At 36.0% G+C, this 18,776-nt stretch overlaps 1 protein-coding gene across 1 annotated transcript in view; it reads left to right on the forward strand.

Annotated features, from left to right (window-relative positions):
- The window catches only part of LOC145983616 (uncharacterized), a 113,520-nt gene that overhangs the window by 42,849 nt on the left and 51,895 nt on the right, over nt 1-18,776 (forward strand). The window contains exons 4-5 of the mRNA XM_083116679.1: nt 2,217-2,327; nt 4,257-4,356. Coding sequence (XP_082972805.1) covers nt 2,217-2,327; nt 4,257-4,356 — 211 coding nt within the window. The remainder of the gene's footprint in view (nt 1-2,216; nt 2,328-4,256; nt 4,357-18,776) is intronic.

The following is an 18,776-nucleotide window of genomic DNA, read 5'->3' on the forward strand; positions in this document are numbered from 1 at the left end:
TGCTACAATTTGTGGATGCATGAGGGTCCTACTTTGAATGATCCAAGGTAAATCACTTTCTATGAAGACTAGTTTATTTTTACAGCACCAGTCTCGATTTCAAATTGCCGCACTGTGTATAATGCTAATTTTTGGTGCCATAATATATCGGTAGCTGTTACGTGAGATTGATTTAAAATTTTTGGGTGCGTCGCCATTTTGCACCCTTTTTAGCCTCCCCCATGGCGCAGTAGTAGTGTCGTTACCTTGTAATCAAGGGGTCCCAGGTTCGATACCCGCTGGAGGCACATAGTGGTTCGGATACCACTTCAAACTGTAGGTCCAGTCCCGATTAGCCTTACTGTGCACAAAGTGGACTTAAAACATCAACTCAAACTCAAAGTCATTTTGCACCCTTCAGTATATACGGGAAAAATCCCATTACCTCAAAATTAAAAAGGGGTACGGAAAATAACTTCCAAGGCATCAAACTCTCACGAACATACGTAGGCCATGTGACCTACAATTGAAGACAGTAGTTTAAAATACCATGAAGGTATAATTCCAAGAAATGTGCTCAAATGAAAATATGAATTTTGGGGAAAATAATATCGAATAGTAAAAAATATATAAAAGAATAACACCAAAGATAATGAAAAATCATAGTCCCTACCGGTTAGGCATAAATAAAGAAGAATGTGAGTAGTAATTTATTGCATTAGTTAGAGTGACTCCTAACCTAATTTTTGGCATAATCACTACCATTGTTCTGGCAGTTGTCCTAGCATGGCATTAAATTTTTTATGCCATGGCATATGTGTCTCACAGCAAAGACTGGAACTATTTGTACTACAGTGTAACTGTCAAAACCTTGTCCTGCGAGAAACCTCTTCAGCTGAACAAAAATATGAAAGTCGTTACATGCAAAGCCAGGACTGTGGTCCAAGATCTCTCATGATGTGATGCCAAAGAGTCCACATGTTCTCATCTGTATGAGGTGGTGCACTGGATTGACCTTCCATGAATTGTGTGTACCATCGTTTGACCATAATATCGCTCATGACGTCCGGCCTGTACATCTCACACAATTACTGGTGACTATATGCCGGATTCTGAGAGTGCAACAATCTGGTTACCACACGTACCTCGCAGTCGGCGGGAGAGAGTGTATGAGACTTGTCATCTGTAACCTAAAATGATTGTGCTGTGACTCCACCAGATTGCAGCCACTTTTTTCTGCCTACATATGCATGTCACTCTCCAACCACTAGCGTTGCGTACAGATGCCATTGGAACTTTTTCTGGATGCTCCTCATGTATAAACGTTTGGAAGCTGTTATCAGTAGCATGTTCTTGTTTTAATATATGATTAGCTAAATCAGGCACCTGTACAATGAAGTAGATTCTCTTTCTATAAATTGCTTGCATTAAATTATTTTAATACATCTCGATATACCCTTTTTGCCAGCAATAATGGTATAACTGTGTGTAGTCAGTTTCACAGTATTTCACTTGGATATACTGTGAATGTTTGTACTGAAGGAGACATCCCATTGATAATGAAGGAAATATGACACTTTGTTATGTACGAATCAATTGTTTCACTTATGTGCAAGAGTTAAGTTGTTTGCATCATAGATAAAAGAGAAGTATGTAGGTTTATGCATCAAAAAATAAGTCTGCACTCATGGATCTTGCAAGCAGAGGGTTCCAAACCTCAGTGGAAATATCGACATATAATAACGAGAAAGGCTAAGGAGATTGATAAATTACAAAACTTCTTTTTTCATCAATCACACTTCACTCTAATCTCATATAGTCGTAATTTTAAAAATAATCAATTATTTTATTGAAAACTGACTGCATATCAAAAATCCTGTAATCCCTTCCTAGCTTGTGCATTGTAATATTTTTCAAAATTCACAATTTGCAGTTTGAATGCAAATCATAGGGAAACGAAGTAAATTTCTTGGAAGCTAATATGGGTACTTAATACAATACATACCTGGATCTGTATGACTTTCTTATTTCCATTTGCAAGAACATGGGTTTGGTTTATAATTGTCAGACAAAAATGTAAATTTTGTCCTGGAAAACTTGGAAAAGTCAAGGAATTTTATTTCTGCTTGTTTGTAGCCACCCTGTTATGTCTTACAGCTGTTAGATGTAAGAGCTTTACATTTGTGCACTCACTGTGTGTCGTTTATTATGTTATTTTTGTTCTTTTTAAATTTCAGGATGGAAGCAAGCAAGAAACCATCGAAAAGAATTCCTCCATGCCGAGTAACGCACAGACTCCAGAGAGGGCAAAAGCCCCCATTAAAAGGCATGGCTGTGAGAAACTGTCTGTAAGTAACACATTCCTCAATGACAATATTACATTTTTGTTACTTCATTATTCCTCTTATATGTACAAACTACCTATGGAATTTCAATCCATGACTTTATTCAGTTGTAACAGGTGGTAGAGTAGCCAGTGGCTGAACCTCAGCTGCTGAATAAAGAATTATTCTTATTATTTTTATACAAAAGGGTTCCAAGAATGAGTTGTAAGGTATGGTGAGGTTATTGTAAAATATACATTATATGATACACCTTGAACTTTGAAGTGATAGTAACTCCATGCAACATAAATCATCATCTATCACCCCTTCCGTGTGGCTTCAAATAGACACATATGTGATCCTAGGAATACAAGATGATCACATAATAAAATATCTCTTTTGATTCTGTTAATTTCTCTGTCTGAGTGATAGAGTAACAAATCAACCACATTCTTTCATGCTGCTATTCTAAGGAAGTATGAGATTGTAAATTTATATTTGTTTTTACAAGCATGAACTTAATAAGAGCAAATATTTTTAACAGGCACTCATTCACAATCCTTGGGAAGAAATTATCCCTTAATATTTTAGTAGTACTATTTGTGTTACAAGTAGTACTAAATTAATCCAGTTATATTCATACCGCCAGTATCCACTGTGTGTGACACTCTCTAGAGCTGATAAGTGAATCGTGAAGTACATGGCCCACAATATCTGTGGCAGTCGTGGTTTCTGACAAGTGTGTGTTTCCAATGTGCAGGATGTGTTGGAAAAAATATGTTGGTGAGTGGCAAAATGAAGTAATTGCATTTGGGCATTTAAAAGGACACAGTGTACAGGAAGTGGTGGAATTCAGTGGTGTGCCACACAGTACAGTGAAATGCAATTATAGGCAGTGGAAGGAAATGCAGTCCACAGGAAACCGGACTGCTGAGAGTGGTAGAAAGCAAGTGCTCACAAACAGATTCCCCCAACAAGTGTCACGTCTTGTGTTAACCAATCTTTTTGCAACAAGGCAACAATTGCTGCAACTTGTCAATCACGGGCCACATGCCTCACTTTCAGAACATACACTGCAAAGGGAACTCCACACCATGGATATCTGGAGTAGAGTACACAGGAAGAGACCATTGCTCACAACTGCCCCCAAAAAGCACAACTTCAATTGGCTAAACGCCCCAAAACCTGGACAGTAGATAATGGCAAACAGGTCATCTGGTCTTACTGAAAAAAGAAATGGTTACGTGGTTGGTATCATGTAAAGGGGGGTGAGGGGAAGTAAGCCCACCTCCACCTGCATACATTCGAGGGCATGCACTTATTGTCCTGGTTCCTTAAAATATTCCAGGACATCAGTTGTGTGAATTTTTATGGTTTACTTTTCTTATTTATTAGTTTAATTTTACAATACATAATATAATGTAACATGATATATAGTACATGATATATCAAGAATTAAACATACATTGCAATTTGATATGAGCAACTTTTTTACATTATTATTTGTTTGTGGTTGATCTAGCTATTCTGGGTAACAGAATAGAGTTATTAACATCGTTGGTCATTTGTTTCTGTCTGTATCTGCGATGGTGTGCTTTTTATTAATTTAATTTTGAGTGGTTTCCAGCTATCTGCATATTAATTGAAGGGCTCGGGTGTAAAACATGGTATGTGACATTTTTGTTTTTTGAGTTACAAAGTAAAATTTGCCATTAATCAATTTTAGAGTGAAATTGCCATGCCATACAATTTGCATTGGACTCAGTGAAGCCTTCTGAAATTAGCAAACCCAACACGAAGACAATTTATCTACAGTATAGCATCTACAAGTAATAACCTTTTTTCTTAATGAACTCAGAAATGACCAAAATCTCACTTACCATGTTTTACACCCGAGCCCTTCAATTGTGAATTGTGTTCCCAACAAATAACTAATAATGTTGTTCATTGCAGTTGTCCTATTATGAAAATTGCCGGAAGCAGTTAAACAAGCAACTGAAACCTGAAGTGTTAGCCATATCTACAAGTGTGAAGGCAAATCAGGGTGATAAAGGTATGATTACTTTTTGCACCAAAGATTGAATAATGAATACACTTTTAAAAGATGTGAAATTGACTTGACAACACATAATTTTTATATATTATCATTTACTGAATTTTATTTATGTTCATGATGCAATGAAATTAACAAATATCTAATGAGTAGTGAAGACAAACCAAGACAAGACCCATAATAATCAGTGCTTGGAATGAGGAGGGGGAGGATGATCTCAGGGTGATGCTATCTCCCCAGTTAGAAAAATTTCATAAAGTATCCCTGTCTCGTTTGTCTTATTATTATTATTAAGACTAATGGTAACTTAAACAATGTACTTTTTTCTATGAACTCGCAAAGTTACAAGCAAAGACAATAGTTACAAGGGCTGTTCACTGTCGGCCATGTTCACATTAACAGTGGTGCCAGTTCCTTCTGTCTAAAGGCACTGTTCACAACACATACATTAGAATCCCCCCCCAGCTACGTTAATTTACTTTAGCATCCCCCACCTGCCTCATTGTCTTCATGTTAATTAACACAAGCAACCCCTTCACATATTCTGAAACTCGTCCAAGCATCTCCCAGCTAGGGAATTTCCACTTTGAGCACTGGCCATAAAATAGGACATAAATCAATTCTTTATTAAATAATATTACTATATGAAGAAAAATATTTTAGACAGAGTAATGTAAGAACTCTTGAAATAATTTGAATATTTTTCGTAATAGGTACGTACCACACTTAATTTGCCCTACATCCTGCATCAACCTGGGGCCATTTGCACAATAAGTTGTTATTTTAAGTGTTGAGAGTGCTTTGAGTGTGAATCACACCTGTTACAAAGGATTTGGAAGCTAACAAGGACAGCGCGACAGGTGGGCGAGGGTGGGCAATCACCCACCCAAAAATTCCTCTGCCCACCAGATTGCAACCTGAACAAATTCAAGACGTGTTCAGGAAAATATGAATGCTTCAATAGCCTATCTTGTCTCAACTATGTGCACATTTTTCTTATGAAATTTGTTGATACTAGAAAGGCTCACAAATTATCATCTGCCAAGAAGTTCCGCTGTTTTTCGATTTACATTAGTTTACTGAGTAAGAAAAGGAAAGTAGTTAGAAAATATGCTGATGAGTAAACTCTGTAAAATTTATCTCCTATTTAAAACTTGAAACATGGTCCAGTTAATACTTATTTGGCTAGATATATTGCAATATCTGGCAATAGCCAAAGTGCAAATTTTCCAATGTGGGGAGTACAAAATTGTTTGAATTTGAATTTGAAATTTTGGGTGCATCAGCACTTAGGCTATTTTGCACTGGTCACATTACAAATAACAACTCTAACATTGCATAACTAAAAATCTTAAAATATTCTGACTTAACACCATTAAGCCTTGTTTCCATGATTATGAAAAACTAAATATGCTGACCAAGGCAGTAATTTATTTTATTAAAAACATAGACCTTGCTAGAAGGTTGAAACGTTACGTTTAGTTTATGTTTTTAATAAAATAAATTACTGCCTTGGTCAGCATATTTAGTTTTTCATATTCTGACTTATGTTAAAAGTTAAGGCTGTAAACTCAGCACACACAAGGACAAAAAACAGGACAACACACACAAAATTTTACTGGCCATAATGCCAGTCGCCAGAGCCTCGTTCATCTGCAAAATGTGAAAGGTGCCCCTTACACCCCGAGTACAAAATCATACAGGACAAAACCAATATATTAAAATAATGAGACACGTAAATAAAAACACCTTCTTCACATTAATTCCATATGCTATAAAGAGGAACTTCGATCCATGACAAGACTTCCTTATCCTTGCATTTTGGGTAATGGATGTTGTATTTCGATAATATGATAGTGAGAGGATGCCAAATTTATACACAGTATTAATATTTGGGGGGGGGGCACGATTAACAACAATATTCTCTTGTATAATCTATATACTTTTGAGAAAATTGGAGGGCAGAAAGCATCTTTGTCCCCTAAAGTTGGCACTTGTGGTGATAATTGTCCATAAATGAAACTTTTTACCCTAGTTTTGAAGTGCTATGAACAAAAGAAGAATTGCTACACAGCTACCATACTCTGATTAGATGATTTTTTTGGTCCAAATTATTTTCCACAATATAATGTGTAGAACTACTTGTTTTTCCAAGTTCTATGCACTTGCGCAAATTCAATAATTTTTATAATTTTTCAGTGACATCAGTGAATTCTCATTTTTATGCTGGGAAAGTTAATGCAGAATGAACAAAAAATGTGTGTTCCTTTGTATGTTTTACAACTTTTCCGACAAGAAATTATTAATATGGAAAGATTCATATGCACTTATTAATTTTGAAAACCCCTATGAACCAAATAAATGTTCATTAACCCGCATCCAGGAAGTAGCATTCTTTCCAGTCAAAAACTCATAATAATAAAACTGTATTATATTCAAGATAATTCATTTGAATTATGGAGAAAACAAAAACAAACAAACAAAAAGAAAACACTTCACTCTTGTCGGTGTTTACATGTTTTCTGTTGCCATCCTTGAAACTAATGTCCACACAGTAAATCTCTTGTATCGAAAGAAAAACAAAATACAGCGTGAGCACAAAAACACTCCCTGGTTTTGAAAGGGTATAACTTTAATACCAAAAGTAGTATTCTACAGAAATGTTCACAGTAGTTGTAAAAACTCATAAAGTTTTTGTGGTGTTCATTGGAATTACAAATGCTCAATGTGCGTGCCACCTGTTACGTGGGAAACATCGTGACGATAATCCAGCTCCAACCACACCTTCTCATGCGTATCTGGTGTGATGAAGTTGACAGCTGTACTGATGTGTTCCTGAAGATGATTCAAGGTTGTGGGTAGTGGAGGTATATAGACCTGGTCCTTCACGAACGCCCAAAGGAAAACGTCACAAACTGTTATGTCCGGTGATCGTGGGGGGCCACTTGCATATCCAATGGTGTGGGAGGTTGTCATTCAGAAAGCTGCGTACAGATTGATGCCAGTGTGTGGGCGCTCCATCTTGTCGTAGAATGTAGTTACCTCTCTGCAGCAAGTTGAGGAATTAACCAGTCACATAGCATTGTTAAGGAGCTTTCACCTGTGATTGTTGGCTCCTCAAAGAAGAACGGACCGTACACTCGACGCTCTGACACTACACAAAAAACATTCACCTTGGGTGAGTCACGTTCCACATCAAGAGTGGCATGCGGATGCTCGCTTCCCCAGATCCTAACATTATGCCTGTTCACTTTTCCACTCAAGTGGAAGGTCGCCTCATCACTAAAAATGATCTTTGTCAGAAAGGTTTCATCGTCCTCCATTAAAGTGTGGATAGTCTTGCAAAACTCACGTCGCTTTACCTTGTCTTGTGGATTTAACTTTTGAACCAATTGCAGCCAATACGGGTGAAAATGCAAACGCTTCCGTAAAATCTTGCTTACGGTAGTTTGTGGCACCTGCAACTGCCTGCTGGCTTGACGTGTTGATTTTCTGGGACTGCATACAAAGGCTTCTTGCACACGCTCCACAATTTCCTCAGAGATGGGCGGTCGGCCAGAATGTTTATTTGATCACAAATGCATCCTCTCTCAACAAATCTTTTATGCCACTTCAGAATGGATTCGTGTGTAGGTGGATCAAAATTAAACTTCCGTTTAAATGCATGCTGCACTCTCACAACACTGCTTGTTTTCGCAAATTCTAACATGCACCATCTTCTTTGCTGTGGAGTGAATGCCATTTTCGATGTTACTGCCCTCTAGCTACTGAATTCACAACTAGCGATTCTGAAAAGAAAAATATTAAAATATTTTGAGCTAACTGAGCTTTGGATATCAATTTTATCAAAATATTCAAGTAACTATTAATTTTATGACATCTTGAAACCAGGGAGTGTTTTTGTGCTCACGCTGTACTTTGTTTTGTAGAGGACGTTAATAGTGGCAAATAAAGGAGGGCAGTTGAAACTTGTAAATGTAAATTCTGAATTTTGGGATAACTCGCTAAAATGACATTTAAATTTTTTGAGTTTTTTTTTTTAAGTTCACTTTACGTACAGTAAGACTGGACCTACAGTTTAACGTGGAATCCGAACTACTATGTGCCTCCACCTGGTATGCTAAAATTATATTTCAAACATTTTTGTTGCTAGGCAGCTTCCCTCCATGTAGGGCGAAGCTTTGCTCCTCTCCTATGGACGGCGCTGGTTTCACAAATACAAATATTCCATGTAACCTAATGACTTTTGCTGCCACTTGCATTGGTAAAGAATTTCTTCCATACGTTTCATAATTTTTGCATGAATTAAACAGTAGGCTCCAGCTATGTTCACCTAATGAGACAATATATCCACTGTACAAAGTGAAGTACATAGTGAGCAGTTGAAAGCATGGACAGACAGATACAGCATTAGGAAGATTACATCAAGTCAGATCCAGAAAAGACAGGAGAGAAAATACAAATGAGAAATTTGATGCACATGTATGTGTGTGAGCCAATAGCGAGGAGTAGCCTAGGGGACTACAGCCGAGGGTGCCATGCACAGAGGGCACATTCAAAACATTTTCTTTAAGACGACAAAGTAAGAATATATGATGAAGAAATTTATACTTAGCAGAAGTTAGAGGAGGATGAAAACATTTAAGGTGGTACTCGACCCTTGTTCCCATTGATGATTTTTCAAGTGATGAAGTTACGCATAGATACTTCATTTGGGATAGTTGTCACCTTTCAACTCGATACATGACTTTCCTTCTTCGACCACGTCAGGAAAAGCTCTCTATCATAAATCATTTTCGATTATGAGGGTGTTTTTACATTATGCTTACTTACTGACATTCTCAACTTGCCACAAAATGTTTTTATCTGTGATCCCTTTTCCAAAAAATAAAATCTTTTCTAAGCTGCTCAGCTGTTATTGTTGTTAGTTTTATGAAATTGTTGCCATATTTACCTACGGAGCTGTGTAAGAGTGAAATGGAACACAAGCATGGGCAAAAGTACGTAAAGGATAAATAAGAAACCATTCACCAGCAAAAAGAAATGCAAACGAAATCGGGAGAGAGGTGGGAAAATTGGGGATATAGAAAGGGGAGGGAGAATGTATGTTTGTGAAACTAATATACACACACTCTATATCTGCCCACCCTAATTTAGCAATATATGGATTCTACGCTTCCGGTCAAAATTTTCTGCTGCCGCCCCTGAAGATAATGCAAATTATTTATTATTACAGGAGATAAAGTTCTGTGTTATTGAAAGATGACAATGAAAGTAAACAGCGAATCAACCAACTTAAACCCTTGCACATTTTTCTTCTTCCTCTTTCCCCTTTTACCTTATAGCGTCCGGGTTGCCTCTCACCACTCCTTCCATCTCTCCCATTCCTTTGTCATCCTATTCATTCCTCTAATTCTTTTTCCTTTCTTTGTCCTATTTATTTTATTCTTTTTTCGAGTGTCTTTCAGGCTCTACATCTTGTTCTTCTTTCCTCTGTTCTAGCCTCCATTAATTGTTTTGCTTTTCTATCTTCGTCCATTCTTACCACATGTCCAAACCATTTTAGTTGTCTCTGTGTCAGTTTCTCTTCTATTGGCTTCTGATTTAATTATTCTCTGATTTTTTCATCACATACTCTATCTCTTCTTGTTTGACCAACTATTCTATGGAAGCATTTCATCTCTACTATCATTATTTGTCTTATTTCTTTTCCTCTTACTGGCCAACTTTCACTTCCATATAGTAAAATTCATTCCACTACTGATTTATACACTTGTAGTTTAGTTTTGTGTCTATTTCCCTTTTTCCGAAAATGATCTGGCTTAGTTGGAAGTATGCATTGTTAGATTTCCTTCCTCTATTCATCACTTCCTCTTGTATTCTTCCTGTCTGATTGATGATTGTTCCCAGATACTCTTATCTTTCTGTCTGCTCCAGTTCTATTTCATCACATATTATGTGTATTCCTTCCATTACCTCTTCCGTTCTTCCTATTTGCATTTACCGTCATTCCTTTAGCCTTTAACACTTCTTCCCATTCTGTAACCACTTCCTGCAGCTTGTTCTCTGCATCTGCTATTACTATTATGTCATCTGCATATACTGATTCTTGGCAATGTATCGGTCTCATATTCCAATTATCCACTTTTGTTCCTGTTGTTTTTACTTTGCATATCTTAGAACTTCATTCATAAATACTATAAAGTGGGCTCAAGCTATCTCCCTGTTTCACTCCTTTCTCCATCTGAAATGAGTCTCACATCTTTCCATCCAATCTCACTATTCCTTCTACTCTTATATACATTAATTTTATTACTCGAATGAGTTATCCTGAGATTTTTCTTTCTTCTAATATTGCTCATATTTGTTCTGTGTGTACTCAGTCGAAAGCAGCCTTTATATCCAACAATGATAAGTTGATCTTTTTTTTTTTTATCACATATTGTTCGGATGGAATATGAAATGCAGCCTGTTCTTCTTCCATATTGCCCGACCCTGTGGCCGAGTGGTTAGCACATCGCGCTGCGACGCCAAGGGTCCCGGGTTCGAATCCCGGTCGGGCTTGGTTGTTGTGAATGTCCATTCATCTATTTCATCATTTCATCACTCATCCCCATCTTCGCAAATTAGCCAAGAGGCACAAAACGCGAAGTAAAATAAACTAAATCAAATCAAATCAAATCAAAATCTTCCATATTATTTTCTATCTCTTTGCTTAGCTTTACTTCCAATATTCTTGAGTACATTTTAATTGATTGATTGATTGATTTGGTTTATTTTACTTCTCATTTTGTGCCTCTTGACTAATTTGCGAAGATGGGGATGAGTGATGAAATGATGAAACTGATGAATGGACATTCACAAACAACCAAGCCTGAGCGAGATTCAAACCCGGGACCCTTGGCGTGGGAGTTCGATGTGCTAACCACTCGGCCACAGGATCCGGTTGAGTACACTTTAACACCTTAAGTGGGGAGCCTGAGTTGTGCTCGAGCATTTGAATTTGGTGACTTGTTGTGCATTTCATATCCATACAATGTTCCCGTAGCGGGGAATTATTTTCTTTAAATGGATATACAGTAGTACATACATAGATACATTTTGTTTTGTACAGTTTGTTTGAATGTTTGTGTGTTCATTCACCTTTCACCTTTCTCCCATTTAGGTTTAAGTTGCACACTCTCTCTCTCTCTCCCCCTCCCTCTCTCTCCCTCCCCCCCTCTCGCTCACTCTATCTCTCTCTATCTCAAAAACAACTGTGCATAGGATTCTGCATAGTGTACACAACAATACCCGAGAACAATTCGCATTACCCGATCTGAAGTTGGAATAAACTTTCCTGCCCGAACCTAGCTCGGGCAACCTGCTTAACGTTACACATTGCAACCCCAAACACAGCTCGGGTCACCTGCTTGTAACTCAATTTATAAAATCGAAACACCCACTTAAGGGGTTAAGTGCCACCATGGATAGACATATTGCACGATAGTTTTCACAGTTGGTTGTCTCCTTTCTTACACAGTGCTAGAATAATGTTCTTTTCTCATTCTACTGGTAATTTCTCTTCTCTCCAGATCTTCTGATAAAGTTTGGTCTTTGTCTCCAAGAGGGAATGAAATTCTTCCATTTTTTATATATTTTGGAGCTATTTTGTATATTCCTGCAGCCTTTCCATTTCTTACTCTTTTCACTGCTTCATATACTTCTTGTATCCCAGTTTCCTTCACTAGCTCTGCTATCTCATTCTCGTCCTCTTCCTCATCCTGCTCTTGCATTCTTCATCTTCCTGATTGTTTTCTATTACATCTTCCAGTCCTCCCTTCTGCTGTTCCTATATCTTTCTTTTCAAATTTACTTTCAAAGTATTCTTCCCATGTTTTCCACACAATTTTCAATCACATTTCCAGATTATTTGCTTTGTTTCTTATACTTCTTTCTCATCTTCCATATTTTCCTCATTCCTTTTATTATGCACCAAATTCTTTGTTATTCTCTTTGTATTGTATTATGTTCCACTTCTCAAAATTGTTCCCATGTTTTCCTCTTTGCTTGTCTCACTATTATATTAGCTGTGTTTCTTCTTTCAAGATAATCTAATTGGTCTTCACCTCAACATGTATTGATATATTTCTTCCATGCTTTTTCTTCTCTTGCACTGCCCTTTTCACTTCTTCATTCCACCATTGCTTTCTTTTCTGTCCTGCTGACTTGAGTATTATATGTTTTATTTTTTGCCATATTTCCTCTATATCTTTATCTTCAAATGTTTCTTGCTTTAGTTGCTTTAGTTGTTCTTTATTCTGATATTCTTGTTTTTTTTATCTTTTTTCTTCAATTCTTCTGTTTTTATTTTGTAATTTGTCTTTTAATTTTCCTTCTTCTCTCCTGTTTTAAACCATGTTTCTGCTACCAGCTGCCTGTGTCCTTTGCCAAGTTCTGCTCCTCTTATTACTTTTATGTCTCAGAAATGTTATCTTATTTGTTGTGGGTATATTATGTAATCTATGATGCTTTTGGCATTTCTTCCCTCACCTTCAAATGTTATTTGATGTATTATTTATTTTGTAGAAGGAATTTCCTATCAGCATTACCTTCTCTATGCAAAAATCTATTATTTTCTGTCAATTTTAATTTTTAGTTCTTTCTCCTCCATATTTTCTAGTGTTCCGAATCCACTGAAGTTGTCATTTCCCACTCTTCCATATAAGTCACCCGTAATTATAACTTTTCTTTCTCCTCTTTCTGCTTTTTCCACTTTTGTTGATTGGATTGGATTGATTTGGTGATTTAAGTCCACTTTATGCACAGTAAGGCTAATCGGGACTGGACCTACAGTTTAAAGTGGGATCTCAACCACTATGTGCCTCCACCAGGTATCAAACTATTTCTGTGTTGAATTCTTCCTTGTCTCTCACATTAGCATCTTCAGTTGGTGCATATACTTGAATCGGGGTATTATTTCTTTTAAGTATATGTCTAAAGTTATTATTCTTGAGTGTACTGGATCCCAACTGATTACTCCTCTGTCTATTTCTTCTGTTACTATAATTCCTACTCCCTGCTTTGCTCTGTTTCCAACTGGTACTCCTGAATATCTCAATATATTTCTCCCTTGAAACATTTTTTGCCATATTCTCTCTTCTTTACTTCACTTATTTTGGAATTTTTATTTTGTATCTTTCCATTTTCTTCATTATTTCTACTTCCTTATCATTTATTGTTTTAATATTCCAGGTTCCGATTCTCCATTCCTTATTCTTGCATTGTCTTCCTTGCGATATCTGTCCAAGGTGTCGGAGGTATTCACTTCTTCTCTGAATAATCTTCTACCCCCGTGCGAGTGATTTTTCCAAAGATAGGGGGCCCATTGGTTGTTTAGTCCTTTCTGCCTCTAGGTCATGGCTGATTTTCTATCGAGGTTTTCTCCCTTAGTCTTCTGAGGATCCATCCTCGCCACTAGACAGCGTTTTTCCCAATTTTAACTACTTGGGAATGTAGTGCCCTTTCCACCATCTGTGTTCTACAGAAGGACTCCTTCTCTGCCACATCTGGCATCGTGGTTTTCTCCATTATCCTGGCTAGATGACCTTATGTGGTGCTACCACCTAGAGCCAGATGGACCAAATTTTTTTAGAGAGGTGTTAGTGCTGTGGGTTTTCCGTCTCCACCGCTGTTTAGATGAAAATCCATCTTCTTCCTCATTTGGAGCCGTTAACCAGCTCAGAGTCTCGTGTGTGCCACTCCAGATACTTACTAATAGTAAGCCCCCGGGGGAACCTTGCACATTTTTGTGTGGTGAAATTATGAAATGGTGCTTGAAAAAGGAATTTGTGATATATATATGGGGCAACAGGTTAATTATTTGACATTGCAAAATACAGTGTTGAAAAATTGGCATGCTCATCATGTAGGCTTGTGGAAATTAAAGCAATTATCAAGATATATATATGTACCAATAACTTCAAATTTATATTGATTTGAAAAAAGATGTTATTAATTGCCAAAATTGTCAAGTATTTAACAAGAATCCTCCAACAAACAGAAATACCATTTCAAAGAATTCAATTAGTTTTTATTAATATTATTATTTATTTTACTGCTCTCTCATTCACACAATATTTAGAAAGTTGTGAATTTTAGTCTACTGTCAGTGAAGAAATGATAATATGTCTTGAAGAATATTTTAAAAGGTATGGATATCCTAGTGTAATTGCATGTGATAATGGACTACCATAAACTAGAAGGAAATGTAATGAATTTTGGAATAACTTTGGAATAAAAGTTATTCATTCGATAATAATCCTCCCAACAAACAGAAATACCATTTCAAAGAATACATTTTTTTTTCTCATTCACACAATATTGAGAAAGTTGTGAATTTTAGTCTACTGGCAGTGAAGAAATGATAAAATGTCAAGAACATTTTGAAAGGTATAGATATCCTAGTATAATCGCATGTGATAATGGACTACTATAAACTGGAAGGAAATGTAATGGATTTTCTAATAATTTGGGAATAAAAGTTATTCATTCACCACTATTTCATCCTCACACTTATAGACTCTATCATAGGTAGTTTTGTGGAATAGTAAACGTTTTTTGCCTCGTTTTCCAAATAACCCACATGCTTTCCATAGGATTAATATCAGCAGAGTTCCCTGGACACTTTAGGATACATATATTGTCATCACTGAGGAATTTCATGATTTCTTAACTTTTTTTAATTGTGGCATGGAAAATTCTGCCATCATTCTGAAACGTTAATATACAGCTCAGGAACAACTCTCCTTTCCATTATTTCATTGTATAGGTTATGCTCTTGGCAGGTGCTGAGGGTCCCATTCCTTCATGGGTGAAACATCTCCAAAATATCTTCTTCACAGAGTGTTTTAAGGTATGTTGCAAGTGTGTAGGGGTCATTCTAAAAAGAAAGGGGTAGAATAGAAAATATTCATGCTCTCAGATGTCATATGGCAGTTCTTGTATGTAATATGTTAGCTAGTTTCCTCCATCCTTAAGCATTTCATCAGTGATATTATCATTCCCAAAGCTTTGTTATCCTTAAGAGATTTAGTAGCAGCTCTCCCTTCTAGAATTGGAGATTATCTTGATTCTTCCTAATTTTCTTATTTTGTGTCCTCTTCTTCCTTTCGAAGTTCTAGACATTGGTTAGAAGTTACTCTGCTAAGTAGGTTACTGAAATATTCTGTCCATCTTATTTTTCCCCTATAAGTTTCCTAGTTTGTCATTTCAGAAAACTGTCTTATTTGGAAAATTATCCTTACATTCTTCACTCTAATGCATATTTTCCTTACCTCATGCTTTGTATTATGTATTTCCTTCAAGTTTTTGAATCTAATGTTTCTGTCTCTCCTCTTGCTTCTGTACACTGCATCTATGTCATTATCTTTTCATCTATATAATACTCTGCATTATTCCCTTTAAACATTCCCTGGGTACAACATTGTTTTTGCCTAGGTTAATCTTATTAGCTGTTTTGTCTGCATAATTGTGCTAGTTATGTCATTTATAACACAAATATGAGACTATTAAGCCTTGTTTCCATGATATGAATAACTCAATATGCTGACCAAGGCAGAAATTTATTTTATTTTAAAAAATAAACTAAATGTAATGTTTCAACCTTCTAGCAAGGTCTTCTTAAATGTTTAGTTTATTTTTTAAAATAAAATAAATTTCTGCCTTGGTCAGCATATTGAGTTTTACAAATATGAGATAAATTAGAGACTGTGTAGTGTTCTAATTACTCTTGTGGCCCATGCTTTATCAGGAGATACTTTTCCAAAATATTACTATGGTCCGCCCCTGGCGAGGGAGCCTGCTCGTTTGTGTTACATGAAAACCCCAGCTACAACTACTATATCACCAACATTTCCCAAGTTCTAGATCTTTTCAAAGCCCGAATGATTTCCATGCAATGACTGTGTGGCAACTCAAGATGCTGCAAATAGGAGCTTGTGATACTCAATCCATGGAAATAAATGAAAGAACAAACAATAACAATTTTAAGAAAGTAAATATAAACTCACAATATATATTTAATGACAATAAGTTCAAGATTTTTAAATTGGGTCTTTTTTTTTCAGTAACTGCCATTCATTGACACTGGACACTACCTTTGGTGTTCCACAGAACTTAATTATGTAAATGAATGGAAACTTAAGCCCCTTGAAATATTTGGAAAACAAGAAATTACCATAATTTATATTTGGTCATTTATTTTTTATCACCCTGTACTAAGGAAACATGCAAAGCAATTATCTAATGTAGCCTAGAATTCAATGCATTTTAAAGAAAGTGAGCAATTGGACCAGAAAACCAATTCAATATCATCAAAATTTATCCCCCCTCCCTTTTCTCAATTTCTATGGGAGAAGCCATAAAGTGTCATGCTCTGGTAAAGTTCCAAATGAAAATAGTTTCAACTTTATTGAACTGATTTGAAAAATGTGCAATGAATTAACATGCCATGTACTATCAACATTGTCCCTTGATTGATATGCACACTGATAACTCCTGTAAGAAAAGTTTCCATTAGTACATCTACCACTGTAACACTACATACTATAGTGGAACCACAAGCAGAAAAACCTGCACAGATCACCATACTCCCACGTGGAGGGGAGTGGCAGAGTGGAGCATGCTTCCTTGTGGCTGGAGCTGAACATGGAGACTTTTTGTCGAAGGTTCTTTTGTTTGTAGTTGCTCTATAGGAATCTTCCTTATTTTGAAATTTCAAATGCACAAAATCGTGCCAAAACTTATTTAATTTGATAAACATTTTTTTCTTCAATAACACAAATATTGAGCACAACAGTTACTATAATTCAAGCAAAATAATGGTAGGGAATTAATAGTTAATGTCCTTTTATGAAAACACATTACATTTTCCCTACGAATAAACAAAAGTATTATTTGGGCTAACTCTTTCACTACAATTACGCTTTGTTAAAATAAGCAAACATATAAGCCAATACAATTCTCTCGCATATCATGCGATTTCCTACTACAAATATATTTTTTGCTTTAAACGTAAATCAACAGGTAAAATTTCCTTGCCTCAAACCTTTTAAATTATGTGCGTTAGGCTTATATATGCATTAACCTTTTACTTGCTAATGTTCCCAATTGTAAACACATGTTAAATAGTTTACTATTCATTCAAAGGAACAAATTGAAGTATTTTAATCAACCTTTATGTGTGGCTTAACTATTTAAATCAATTTATTCTTTAAATTATATTTGTATTTCCCAGAATATATTTTTGAAATCAGGTAATTTTTGAAAGTTTGCACTTACAGCAATAAGGAAGGAGTATTTTAATTTTTTTTTTTTTACATTTTGTTATCAAATATCTGTTAAGGATCTATTTATTGTTTTATTAACAGAAACTGAAGAAATAATGTATTGTCGTTTTGCCATACACAAATTTTTCATCATGGTCACATGTGGAGACATTGGCATATAAGTAAGTCTGCATTGGCAAGACTCTCCAGGCCTGCCAAGCCTTTGTTTTCAAGCTTCTTAAGTTACATGTGGGATGTTAGGTGTAAAAGTCAGTGGAGGAAATTTTTACTGTGTGTTAGGTTTGTTAAGTTATTGTTCGTCATTACCACTTTGATTTTAGGTAATGAATGGAAAAGGAGAAATTGAGAACTCTAGAAGAAGCAGTTGTCTCTGGACACAGAGATGTCACAGACAGTGAGTATGCAGATGAAGTTGAACTTTGTCACCTCCCACCAGATGAAAATGATCGCATAAGGAATGAAGAGAATATCGAAGAAAATATTTTTGATAAGGTTACTCCAAAAGATGTGTGTGGTGAAATATGTATGTGTCTTAGACCACACTCTCATTTTAGACATAAAACTAACCTTTAAAATAAAAGTGCTTCTCCTACTGAAAAAGTGCCAGAAAATCCTTCCCCTGATCCACATTTGGAGAATGAAGAAAACTGCAAATAAATTTAGACGAAAAACTGTATCTAAGTCAAAAATAAAGTAAATGGAAATGTACTGCAGGATTCAAAAGACAGATAATGCGCACCCCGAAATAAAAACTGGCTAACAAATTTCCTGAACTTTGCTCCTTAGATCCTATTGAATGTTTTTGGAAAATATTGTCCAAAACATATTTGGAACATTTTGCCAATATGACATCTCTATATGCGCTTCAAGAAGGGTTGAGTATTGAAGTTGATTGGCAAGATATAGCACATTTTTTTGGTCTATTGCTTTGGAGTGGTTATCATACAGTTCCTACAGAAGATTCCTACTGGGCTGCATCTGAGGATCTTGCTGTACCAATTGTACCAGCTGTTATGCCATGAAATAGATTTAGGGATCTGAAGAAATATTTCTACCTAATGGATAATACCAAATTGAAAGATGGTGATAAAT

Source organism: Lepisma saccharinum, chromosome 2, assembly GCF_977018435.1.
Source record: "Lepisma saccharinum chromosome 2, izLepSacc3.1, whole genome shotgun sequence".
Classification (NCBI taxonomy): domain Eukaryota; kingdom Metazoa; phylum Arthropoda; class Insecta; order Zygentoma; family Lepismatidae; genus Lepisma; species Lepisma saccharinum.